The sequence below is a fragment of the Mus caroli genome, chromosome 17 (assembly GCF_900094665.2).
Source record: "Mus caroli chromosome 17, CAROLI_EIJ_v1.1, whole genome shotgun sequence".
Classification (NCBI taxonomy): domain Eukaryota; kingdom Metazoa; phylum Chordata; class Mammalia; order Rodentia; family Muridae; genus Mus; species Mus caroli.
The window spans coordinates 67,713,534-67,726,239 of record NC_034586.1 but is presented as its reverse complement, the minus strand read 5'-3'; the positions used below and the strand labels follow the sequence as shown (position 1 = coordinate 67,726,239).

Here is a 12,706-nt window from a genome sequence, read left to right as displayed (position 1 = left end):
GCCCAAAGCCAACCTAAGTTACACAGTTCCAAAAAAAAAACCATGATGGTGATGATGGTGATAATTTCCTCAAGTCAACCCACATCTCCCTTTTCCAAGCCCTTACTCTCTAGAACCTTTCGACATAACAACAGGATAGTGTCATCTAGAAAGCTCACACTTGAGAACTGTGCAATCAAGCTAACAACAACAACAATAATAACAATAATAATAATAATAATAATAATGTTTTAAATAAGTTTCCAATTTCATGTTAGACAGTATATTGGATAGGCCTTCTCTAGACTTCCCTAACAGTAATAATGAATGTTTAAAAGAAATCAAAGCCAGGAGTAGTGGCACATGCCTTTAATCCTAGCACTCAGGAGGCAGAGGCAGGGGATCTCTGTGAGTTCAAGGCCAGCCTGGTCTACAAAAATAATTTCAGGCCAGACAGAGCTATAGAGTGAGACCTGCACTCAAAAAAAGGAATTGGGGGAGGGGAGGAGAGACTATGTTTTGTGTTAGAATTATGTTCTTGGAAACAAATAACTCTCCACCGCCCAGGATTTGCTTGCCAGGATAGACGTTTACTAAAAAGCCTTTTCCCAGAAGGCCATGGCCCCGCGTCCCTGTGGGTCTGTTGGCTTTAGTGTGTATGGCAGAAAGTCTCCCTACCTTCCTCCTCCAGACCAGGAAGAACATGACTCCTCCTGACTCCTTTCTCTATCGCTGGATTTCTTGTTGATTCCTGCACTTGGTTTTGTCTTGTTTTGCTTTTGTTTCCTTAAGACAGAGTTTCACTCTGTAGCTCAGGCTCGCTTAGAACTCACTGGGTAAGCATGCTAGCAATCCTCCTGCCCCAGCCCCCTGAGTGCCAGAATGTCAGGCATGCATCACCATTTGGATCTTGGATCTTCCTGATATAAGCAGACCAGAGCCCCTTAGCTGGCTTGTCCTTATTAAACTACAAAGGTCACTTCTTTCCCAGGCTCTGCAATCAGCAAGCCCTCGTTTCCCTCCCACGTCTTCCCGAGCCTTTTGCAATTATGGCTCGTTTCTCTAGGTTTCCTCCAGCAGGCATCTGAACAGAATTAAAGCATAAGCACATGCCAGAATAATCGGTCCCCAAGATAGTAAATGCTGAGAAGTTCTATATTGGAACACGCCGAGCGCTGACTGGCTGGGGCATGATTACCCTAATAAGCTTAAAGCACGGCTTGCCATCCGCATCTGTCAGGACATGAGCAAAACAGGTTCCTAATCCCTGAGACTGGGCCCCTCGGAACTGTCTGGATACTCAGTAACAGCATCAAAACTTAGGGCAACAGCCATGTCTTCCTCTTCATTGTAGCCTGGGCTCCAAGTCTAGGACTTTGTACTGTGGACTCCCAGTCTAGTCTCAAGTTGTCCAGATGGGCCAGTCAGAGGGCTTTCTGTTACCATTTCCAAGGATTCTCCAAAGACTGTGGAGGTAGAAGACGGCGGCGACAAGCTGGAACCATGGGGTGCACGCCATCACACACCGTCATCGTCAACAGCGTTGCCAAGAGTGGCATTCAGTTTTTTAAGAAGCCGAAAGCAATTTTGCCAGGATGTCAGTGGGGCAGCCCCAAATGCCCCATCCCTTTGCTGGTTCAAAGTTCCACTTTCTGTGACTCTGATGGCGAGTTGCACCTGGGAGAGAGGCTGACAGAGGAGACGGTGGCAAGTTCCAAGAAGCTGCAGGCCATGGCTGAAGGTGTTCGTCAGCTCCCAAAAGCTATGGAAGGTCTGATTCCAGAAAGCCAAACCTTCCAGGTGAACAAACCACAAAGCCACAGGGCTACGGACATTTCGTTCAGGACAGAAGGCTCCCACGGGACACAGGAAGTAGATTTCTCTGGGAAAGAGAGGAAGGAGAACACTCCCCAGGAGACCTCCAAAGGGGACAGAGAGCCAATGTGCCATCAACCAGACAGCCAGGACCATTGCTGCCAATCAGCTCCCGAGTCAAAGGGCAGAGTGGACTTCCCTGAGCCCCTGGTAAAGGCCCACCAGCATGCTTATGCCTACCTGCACACCAGCCTTTCCAGATACGAAGCCATTGTGCGCCTCGTCCAGCAAGCCAGCCAGACCTGGGGGCTGCTGCGACCCATGCTCAACTTCCTGCTGCTGTGCTTCGAGGAGGCTGGCCAGCTTCTGGGCGAAATCTCTAAAGATGGAGATGTGCTCCTCCAGGAAGTTCGAGGGGATCTGGCGTGGCCACTGAGGAAAGGTGAGCCCTGGGAACAACACCCAGACCTCCTGCAGCAGCTGCTGCAATACACAGTCAGCAAGCTGCGTGTGCTCCATGGCACAGTGGCCGCCCTCACCGGGAGCTTCTTGGAGGGCTCCAGCAGCTGCCTCAGATCCACCGCCGGCCACCTGGAAGGTAAGCTGAGCACCAAGAGAGGTATAGATGAATGTCTCCTCAGGGCCCTGGGACAGCTAGAGAGCCTGTCCAGTGGCCACGGTGATGCAGGGCTGCTGGGTCCACCCTTATGCTCTGAGGACAGTGGCATCGGTGCTGACAATGAGTCTGTGCACTCCGTGGAGAAGCTGGGCAAGCAAGCCAGCTGGGACTTTGCAGCAGAACTTGGAGAATGGAAGCCAGGGACTGCAGCCCAAGTGGAGGCCAGGCCGTCAGGGCCCGCCTGGCAGGAAGGTCCATACTGGACAGGTTCAGACAGACCCCAGGACTGTCCACTGTCGAGTCCTAGGATAGCAAAGGTTCAACCCGCAGTGCAAGATGAAGCCAGGAGCTCGAGCACTTCCGGCGCAGGCCCAGAAGCAGTCGCCTCCGGGCCTTCAGAGGCTGCTGAAAGCCTTCCGTGGGACTCTCTGGGGGCTGAGATTCCTGTGCGGACACCACTTTCTCGAAGCTCTGGGTTGACGGATGCTCCATCCCTGAGTGAAGAGGAAGACTGCAGCCCAGAGGAGGAAGATGAACTTAGCAGCACCGACCTGCACCCTGAGCCACAGAAAGCCCTACCTTCAAGACCACGGTCCTCACCTGACACGCGGGAAAGCCTCTTTCAGCCCTACTCCAAGGAGCTTAGGAACCCCCAGGCCCAGGAAATGATTCTGAAGATGAAAGAGGCCATCAGCGAAAGGATCAAGTTTGTCCCCGAGCCTTCCAGACCCCAGGACTGGACTGAGGAGGAGGAAGGGGGAACAGTGGTCCCTCCAAGACCCAGATCCGTCAGTGGCAGCAGGGGGTCCCCTGAGAGACAAAGGAGGTCGCAATCAGAGGGATGCCTGAAGAGCCACGTGGAAGACCACACCCTCCAGGAACTGAGGAGGGTCCAGACAGACCTCAGTCGGAGGCTGGAGGTATTTTATGCCCTGGGTGCCACACGGCAGGGGCAGAGCCAGGAACGATGTCTGCCATCCAGGGCATCAGTGCTATGGCCCCCCACCAACTGCAGGGTGAGTCCCAGTAGTGCCATCAGCAAGTTCAAGGCTTCTCTGACCCAAAACTTCAGCATTTTGCCCAATCAAGACAAGAGCATCATCCAAAAAGGTAGTCCCTGCTTTGACAGTGAGCAGCCCTGCCAGGGGAAGGCTGAAAAGCTGCCAAATGCCGTCATCTTTTGTGGCAAGAAGAGCAGTAGGGCTCCCAGGGACAACGAACGGGACATCAGGGCCTGTCCCACCAGACCATCGGTTAGGAAGCTTATTGAGACCTTCAGTCCTACTGAGAGTCTGAGGATGCCGAGGAACTGTAGGAACTTGGGGTCGAGCCCCTGCCTCAGGAAATGGGGGGTTCCTGCCATGCCTCCCAGATTTCCTATTTACAGGGGGCTAGCCCCCCTGTATCCTAAGCCCCAGATTTCTCCAGCAGCAGGCTGGAGGCCTTCTGCACCCTTTCCCTCCCTTCCTCCAGCTGAAGTGTTTGAGAGTGAAGACATTAGCGGTGACGTGGAGGAAGACCTAGAGAACCTCCCACCACCACCTCTGGAAGTCCTGATGGACAAATCATTCGCTGCTCTGGAGTGTCCAGAATGTAGCCAGACAGCAGGGAGCTCCCTGGAAGAGACCCTGTTACCAAGTCTTCAAGAGGCTAGCCATCCAAAAAGAACATGGGCTTCCCCCAAGCTGAAAGCCTCCATGAGCCCCATGGACTTGCTCCCCAGCAAAGGCAGTGGCAGCTCCCCGAGGCTACACAGCACTAAACCCGGGAGCACCAGGATTGTGGGCAATTCCAGAAAGTTGACCTTGGACCTGAACTCTCAGCAAACAGCTAGCCCAAGCTCAGAGGCAGAGAGCGGGGCTCAGATCCAGGCCCGAGCAGAGACTATAGCAGGCTTCTCCAAGCAGCACCAGAAGGCGATTCCCTGGCACCACACCAACCCTACACCTGGGCCAAGCAGGACGTTGGAGCCCAGCCTGGCCAGGTTTTCACGAGACCCACACTCTCCAGAAGCGTCCAGGAAGGGTCCAGAGAGAAGCCCTCCACGAGTCAGAAAGGCCTCTTCCCAAAGAGCACAGTGGGCACCCCAAGGGGACAGGAGGCTGCAGAGCCTGCCCTCCACTCATGGACCATCCCAGCCGGACCTCCCTGCTGTCCTCAGCTCCCCCAGCCCTCCTCTGAGCCCCAGGACCCTGAGCCCACCAGCCACAAGGAAAACTACTTCCCCACCATGCCAGCACCCGCAGTCCAACCCAGCCCCAGGGAGCCCTCCTGTCCGACAGACAGAAACAAACACCCCCTCCTCTGCCTCCTCTTCATCGCCCTCAGTGTCTCCATCACGGGGGTCCAAGGACTCAATTCACTCTGAGGACAGTGAGGCTACCACAGCCAAAGCATCCAGGAACACGTGTTCCATATTCTTCCCAGCCACCACTTCTCTCTTTGAAGCTAAATCTTCATTCTCAACATCCCATCCACAGATGCTGCCAGAACCTGGAGGCCTTTTGAGGACCCCAACAGGAGGCTGGAGGGGCAGCTCGGGGCAGCGACTGAGGGCAGACTCACAGAAGAGAACGGTGCTGAATGCCCTCAACCCCCTGCCTTTTGTCAAAAGGACAGCTTCAGACCGCCAGCGCCAGCAGGGCGACCCGCTTCAGCAGTCCCACTCAGACTGGGAATTCCATCCCTGCCAAAACAGGTAAATGGTGCCTCACACCACTGTCCAGAAGGTGTAGGCAGAGGGAGTGGGCTCTGTGGACTGTCTGGTTTAATAGATTTCAAACTGTGTTCCAAAGGAAGAGGCAGTAGGGGATAAAGTATGGAGAACAGCCAGGGGTTGTTACTGACCACGGGTTTCACCTGATGGATGACGCTGCCCCAGCGGCTGGCTCACAGCCTGCCTGAACATAACAGCTAGCCCGTGTTGTCGATTCCCCTGGGCTGGGAGGTTCTCTAATCATCAGGATCTTTTAAAACTCTTAAAAATTATTGAGAACCCAGTAGCTATTATATATGTGGGTTATACCTACTATTTTTATTAGAAGTTTAAACTGAGAAATATTTTTAAAAGTCCATTTTATACTCACAAAAATAATACATTCCTGCGGGGGGGGGGGGGACTGGTATTAAACTCACAATCCTCCTGCCTCAGCCTCCTGAGTTCTGGGATTACGTAAAGTCATGAGTCACCATGGCAGGCCAAAAATACATATCCATTAAAAGGAGACAGAGAGGGAGAGAGAGAGAGAGAGAGAGAGAGAGAGAGAGAGAGAGAGTGAGAGTTGATGAAAGGAGGATTTTCATCTTGCATTTTGTAGACCTGTTGGTGTTATCCGGCTTAGTAGAAAAGACAGCTGAATTCTCAGGTCTTCTATAATACATACTACGCACCCATTGATTCAAAACTACCCTAACGACATTCCTAAGAACATGGACTAAGAACACCTTTGAATTATGAGGAAAATTGGTTGCACCTTGAGCTTCCCCCCACCTAGAAGTGTCTCTGAGATACCCAGGGCCCACATCTTAAGAACGTCTGGTCCTGAAGACAGGAATAGAAATAGTGGAGTAGGTTCCCTGACCCCCGAGGACTTGGCTGCACGTCTCCACCAGCTTCAGACATCTGTAGAGTAGGGGCATTCGTGAGTACCAGCATCCAGAGGATGGGCTGCCCTTCCTGCCCCAGGCAGACTGAATGCCCAGTGTGCCTTTCCCAGCAGGGACAGGTTGATACAGGCTATTGGCCCAACCTGCACAGAGCTGTGGGGTCAAGAAGGCAGAAGAACCATCCCATGAGCTGAAAGCACTCCTATGCTTGATGGATTGTGTTACAGAATAGGCAGGGGTGGGGGTAGGGGCATGTTAAGCGGAGGTCTATTAGAGACACACTCTATCAGGGCACTTGATATCAGATCAGACAATGCTCCGACGCCAGTGTTTGCTGTCTGTATTGCTCTCAGCCGTGTCAACCAGCAGCTAATTTCTGCCTGGGTGATATGCATCACGGGTTTCACAATGTATCTAGGCATAAATGGTAATTTCTTTCTTTCTTTCTTTCTTTTTTACAAAGTACTCGGCAGTCAATTTTAAATAAAGATAGTATCTCGGGAAAGTTGTGCATGGTAATAGTTCTATAACCTTCCCCAGCCACTTGAAAGAAATGAAATATTGATTATTTTTGTAAGAATCTTAGCATAACTCTGCTCTTTTCTTTCTAAGAACCTCGATAAACACTACTTACTCTGATATTAGATTTCTAAAACCGTACCCTTCAGGAGGAGATCTTGAGAGTATAGGAACAATAAAAGGCATTAATTAAAAACACTAACATTTTAAAACAGCAGGAGCGTAAAATTGCTCAAGAAGAAAATAATGCCCTTCTCCCAGGCTTCTCCTCCAAATAGAACAGCCTAAAAGGCTGTTTCATGTTCTGAATTGCAATACTGTGTGAGTGTGTGAGTGTGTGTGTGTGTGTGTGTGTGTGTGTGTGTGTGTGTGTGTAAAGGCATCGTACTTGTGACTTGAAAGAAGAGTCCACCAAGGTCAATTAGAAGGTCACGTTATCACTTGCTCCCATCCCTGTCCCTTTGGGTACGACTACAAAGTCTGAACCCATGAAGGGGAAATGCCGGTCTCCCACCAACCACCCTACACCGAGGCGTATGTTTTGCATGTGAGGCAGAAGCCCATCCACGGTAAACACACCAAGCCTTTGCCTCTCTACAGAAAACAAGAATCATTTTCCGCCATCCTGCGTATGAATAAATGGTACCAGGGGCTTAGGTATGGCTGCCCCAAGACCACACAAGTTGGTGCCTGAGAGACAGAGAGTGCTTCCAAACGTGGTGCTTGCAAGGATACACTGTCATGTGTGTCATGTGCATTGTCTTGCAGCTGAGTCAGGCAGACAGACTCCAATACCCTAGAGTTGTCATTGGCTTCCTCCCTTCTGTCACTCCATACTAGACACAAGCCTATTTTGTAGAAAAAGAATTATGTTTGGATCCTACTGCTCAGGGGCCCTAGGAGTCAGGAACAGCCCTTGGAGGTATCTCCAGAAAGCTCAACCACTGGGCTTTGACTCTTTGTGTATATGCCAACCCACCCCCACCCCCACCCCTACCCCCACCCCCAGGTGAGACTGCATCTCTAGTCTCGAAGTATTGCAGTCCTATAAACACTCCCAAAGCTGCTAGACTTTCTCCCCTACACTCGATGCTTCTCATCATTGCCTGACCGGAACTGGTTAAGCTGGAGCACTGTGTGAGTCCCACGGGGTGCTTGGCTCAGGCTGCCCAGTGACTAGCAAGACAGCAGGTAGACAGTCTGTGTTAACAGTTCCAGAAAGAGACTGAACCACAGCCAGAGAGTGACAGCCTGTAAATTATCAGGCTCCTGGCCTCAGCTTCATGTAGACAATGGAAATCGGGTGAGGCTGAGAGAAAGATTTTAAATCAAACTTTCGTGCCACCGTGTCAGCCTTCACAGGGTAGTACATCTCTCCCCCTCCCTTCCAGCCCCTGGAACACGAAGAACAAAGTTTAGGGCGTGGAAGAAGTACAACCTGGGTATGTGTCCTACTTCCCAAGGGTTCGGGGAGAAGAGTGAAGAGACAGCTGAGGACTAGAGATCACTGTGTGCTCTGTGACAGTGGCTCGAAGGCCCAGCGGGCTTCTTGTTCTTGAAATAAATGAATGTGCGCCACCCTGACCACACTCTACTCCCCCCGACTCTGATGCTGTTCACATCCAAACACAGGCTTGTCCAATGGTTTGACGCCCATGTGCAGGGTAAGCACACAGGAGCATGTTGTCACAGGCAGAATGTCACAGGGCTGTACACGTAGGCAGAGCTTTCGTCCTGCTCTGGAAGTGACTAAGAGCTCTCTAGCCAAGGCCCAGTTCTCTGAGCCTTAGGTACCGAAACTGTATGATGTGTGGTCCATAGAGCCCCCGTTCTGATGTGACTTCCTGTAAAGCAGCTCCATAGAGACAGCTCCCCATTATCCACTGAGTGTGTACACGGGAGTTGTGCACACAATTTTCCCTTTCATTCAGCACTGGTACCTATGGGCCCCGGAGAGCTCGGCACTGTTATGATTTCCAATTTACAAAGGGAAAACTCAGACTCAGTGGTTAATTCACATGCAACAAGGCACACAGATGACAAGAGGAAGAGGCAAGATTTCAACCCAGGCGGCCAGACTCCATCCTCCCCATTGCCAGCAGCCCTTGTGGCTTTTAGAGTTAGTCCTGCCTACCTAGGCTTGTTCCATGCTTGTCATAATCAACACCCCAGTCTCCCAAAGCATAGCCAATCAGAGTTGGAGTTCTGTGAGGGTCCCTTCCCCTTTCATACCCTTAGTCAGGCCACTCAGGGGTAGGGAAGCTCTAGTCTAACCAAACACTGGGTGAGACTACTCAAAGCCATTTCTATTTGATTCTATTCAGAAAAGGAATGGCGGCTGTGCTGAGCAGGGAAGATTTTTTTTTTCCCCTGGCTGTTATTGTTTTTAACTCAAACAACTAAGCCTAGCTCTTTATTAAGCAAGACACAAAACAAAACAAAGGCCCAGTCCTCTCAGGCTCAGTTCAGAGCCACGGGATTCCAAGCCTAGAGTGGGGGAGCAGGAATCACCCTGCCGTGGAAGTTCAGGGAACTGGCTCCCACCACGTCTAACCAGACAGGCATGCAGAACCGACAATCTAGCCTTCCAAGTGTGATATGGAAAGGCAGAGGACTGATACCCAAGTCCAACCCTAAGCTAGATGTAAGAGGGATGTGGAGGGGAGAGATGGGCACAGGAGAGCAAGGTACAGGGAAGGAACCAGGAGAAAGAGTGGAGGAGTGTCTGACCTGTCCTTGTACTTTCTTTTGGCAGCAGCAGCAGCAGCAGCAGCAGCAGCAGTGAGGAGAACCCCAAGCAAGAACTCCCACCTTGGAACAACTCCAGAGTCCCAGAATTGCAGGGTAGTAGCACCAAGTGGGCATCTCCTTTGGAGCTCTGTGTGCTGGGCCATGGGCTGCAGCCAGAAGCCCGAATGAGCCGCGGCCAGGACAGACCCCAGCCAGAGTCACAGCCCCAGCACAAGGAAATATCTTGACACGTGGCTAGTGGGGTTACCCTAGAACACATGAAGTACTAGTGACATGTTCACTCTGCACCACGGGTGGTAGGCAAACCAACTCGCACTGTGGTTGATTTGGAAGGACCTTGAAGACACCCCCACCAAAGGGTTTTCAAAATCTTAAACAACAGCTGGATTCACTTCCAGATGCTGCTTTGCCTTGGGTTTAAATGTTAATGGAAACTTTAGACCCCACAAGGATACCCTTTATCTTTTTGAGTGCTGGCCTTAATTAGAGGGATAATATATTCATGCTTAGAGGGCCATGTGTCTTACAAGATAACCATTGGTAATCATGCAGCATTTAAACCACAACAATGTGTGAAATAGTGTCCTCCCGTTTTACAGATAAGAAACCCAAATGTGTCGGGGGAGACCCCCCCCCCAGAGTTGTGCTGGGATTTCAGACAGATGTGAGAATGGAGCAAAACCGGGTACAGATGTGGGTGGCCTTAGACTCTGCATTCTTCATTATGTTCTATTGCCTTAGACTATTCCATCACTGCACCTGCCTGCGGCATAAGCATAAAGAGAATAAAGAGAAGCCTTTTGCATTTAAGGTTAAATGGTTTGATGGCTAATGTTCGGTCGTGTCTGTGAGGGATTTCCTAGATTGAGTTCATTGAGATAGGAAGACCTACCCCACTGTAACTGGCACCATTCCATGGAGGGGAGAGGGTCCTGAACTGCAGAAAGAGGAAGTCAGCCGGTTACAGGCATTCATTTCTTCCTGCTTCCTGAGTGGGGATACAATGTGACCAGCAGCCTCCAACTCCTGCCACAGCCATGATGGACTGCATCCCCCAACTGGAGAGCCAAGACAAAGCCTTCCTCCCTCAAGCTGATTTTGTCAGGATACTGTGTCCCTTCAAGGAGGAGAGTAACTAGGACAAGTGGTAACACAGTGTTGAAGTCTCAATTAAAAGCTTTATTTAGAAGCTAATTGCTCCTGTCATGAGAAAATGAGGGGGGGTTAGAACATCTAGCCCCTCCAAACCACCCCTGCACCCCCTCCTCACGTTTCCAGCTCCTCCTTGCAGCCTCTCCTCCCTTGGCCTCAGAGTGTATCAAATTCTCTGGCTGGGCTGAGCACTTGCAGGTTTCTTGGACTGCATGAACACAACCAAGCCTCCGCAGCAAGAGGCCTGTTCTTTACACCGGATAGGGGCTGAAGCTCCAGAGGTGGGAAGGGAAGGATGCAGGCTCACATGCCTGGCTCCCCAACACTGCTTCTTGCCGAGTTTATTCCCAGGTCATCTGCAGAGAAGTTCTGCTGGAGCTGGGAGCAAAGCAAAGAAGCACGAGTCATGCCCCAAACCCCACTTCTGCCAAACAGCTAGATACTTGCTGCGGATCCTGGAATTTTTCCATCGGGAGCTGTGGAGTACTTTCTATTTAGAAAAGAATTTGCAGTAATTGGGTGATTCAATGCCTGCTCAGTGGGTTGTCAAAAGACAAGAATTCTCACCCACGGGTACAGCTAAGGAGGCTGAACTTAGCAGATCTGCTGCAAAGCTGATGTTTTAAGTTGAGAAGATTATAGACCTCTAATTGTCTCTTCTTCTTCTTCTTCTTCTTCTTCTTCTTCTTCTTCTTCTTCTTCTTCTTCTTCTTCTTCTTCTTCTTTCTCCCTCCCTTCCCCCTTCCCCCTTCCTCCCTTCCCCTTCCTCCCTTCCCCCTCCCCTTCCTCCCTTCCCCTTCCTCCCTTCCCCCTCCCCTTCCTCCCTTCCCCTTCCTCCCTTCCCCCTCCCCTTCCTCCCTTCCCCTTCCTCCCTTCCCCCTCCCCTTCCTCCCTTCCCTTTCCCCTTCCCCTTCTTCTTCTTCTTCTTCTTCTTCTTCTTCTTCTTCTTCTTCTTCTTCTTCTTCTTCTTCTTCCTCCTTCCTTCCTCTTCCCCTTTCCTCCCTCCTCCTCCTCCTCTTCCTCCTCCTCCTTGCTGTTGTTAAAATAGATTGTGGCCTCGAGCACATGTTATACTGGGTCCTGGAGCCTCCAGCTACCTCTTGTTCTCGCCCCAGGGACAGACTTGTAACTCTGACTACATGAATCTCACATGAATTATTATGTTATTAAAATGAGAGCGGTGGGGCTGATCTCTTCAATGACACCAGAGTCACCATTGACTAAATAAATGACCAAGAGATGCCATGCTCACCCCTGTATTCAGGCTCGTGTTTGTCAGTGTTGTTGTGTTGACTTCGGGGCAATACCTGAGCCATGGGGTGTAGTTCTGGGTTGGAGTCTAAAATGTGCTGGCTTCAATCTGGGTGGCACCCAAAATGGTTGGCAAGCAGCTTGGGGAACAAGCAAGCAGGACTGGGCAAGCCCAGCACAACAGGGCAAGCCCAGGACAGCAGGACAAGCCCAGCATATCAGGGCAAGCCCAGCACATCAGGGCAAGTGGAGGCAAGCATTGCAAGTGGCCTTTGAGAGCTTACCCAATGTCACTGGCTTCAGGGACCACTGATTCGCAAGTATCTCTTGACTTGTTCTAGGGTTTAGAGCATCAGTTCTCAACGCCTAGGTCCCAATTCCTTTGGGGATCACATGTCAGATACCCTGCATATCATATTTACATTATGATTCATAACAATAGCAAAATTACAGTTATGCAGTAGCTGAAATAATTTTATGGTTGGGGGGGGTCACCGCAACCTAAGGAACGATATGAAAGGGTCACAGCATTAGGAAGTCTGAGAACCATGGGTTTAGAAGTAGATTTCTGGGGTTCTAATGAAGCAAGGCAGAGCCCCAGCTGTTGGGATTACACAGAAAGCAGAGTAGATGAAATTGGGGTGTAGGGGACCCTGACAGCAGAGAAATGATCCAGGTGAGGTAAGAAGGAAATGTAGTTCAGCTCAAATTTGTTAGCCAGCACTGAGTCAAATTTCTGGAGTCTGATGGCAAGTAGTTTAATTTTTTTACAGTAAAACTTGAAAAAAAAAGTTTCCTTATGACAGTTATCACAATAAAGCTTTAGTTGTGCTAAATCAAAACTCCTTTGCAAAGTACAATCTCTTTAACAGAGCCCGGGACTTTTTTGCATAAGAATGGTTTCTATTGACTGATAAGCAATGCTTAGGATTTGGGGGATTTAGATGAGACTCCATGGATGAGCAAAAGATCACCCAGTTATCAAACGACATCCACTCCAGCCTTCCAAATGGA

The 12,706-nt window shown here is 50.5% G+C and overlaps 1 protein-coding gene across 1 annotated transcript; it reads left to right on the top strand.

Annotated features, from left to right (window-relative positions):
• Positions 1 to 1,482: 1,482 nt before the first annotated feature.
• On the top strand, positions 1,483 to 10,483 carry Pcare (photoreceptor cilium actin regulator). Its single transcript, XM_021150034.2, has 2 exons — positions 1,483 to 5,111; positions 9,303 to 10,483. The coding sequence occupies exons 1-2, from the start codon at positions 1,483 to 1,485 to the stop codon at positions 9,514 to 9,516; spliced, it is 3,843 nt and encodes a 1,280-aa protein (XP_021005693.1). The 3' UTR covers positions 9,517 to 10,483.
• Positions 10,484 to 12,706: the final 2,223 nt, after the last annotated feature.

Excerpts from the sequence above, each read along its gene's own strand:
- Pcare (XM_021150034.2), top strand. The coding sequence starts at position 1,483 with ATGGGGTGCACGCCATCACACACCGTCATCGTCAACAGCGTTGCCAAG. Across the intron at positions 5,112-9,302 it reads TTCCATCCCTGCCAAAACAG|CAGCAGCAGCAGCAGCAGTG; the intron begins GTAAATGGTGCC and ends CAGCAGCAGCAG.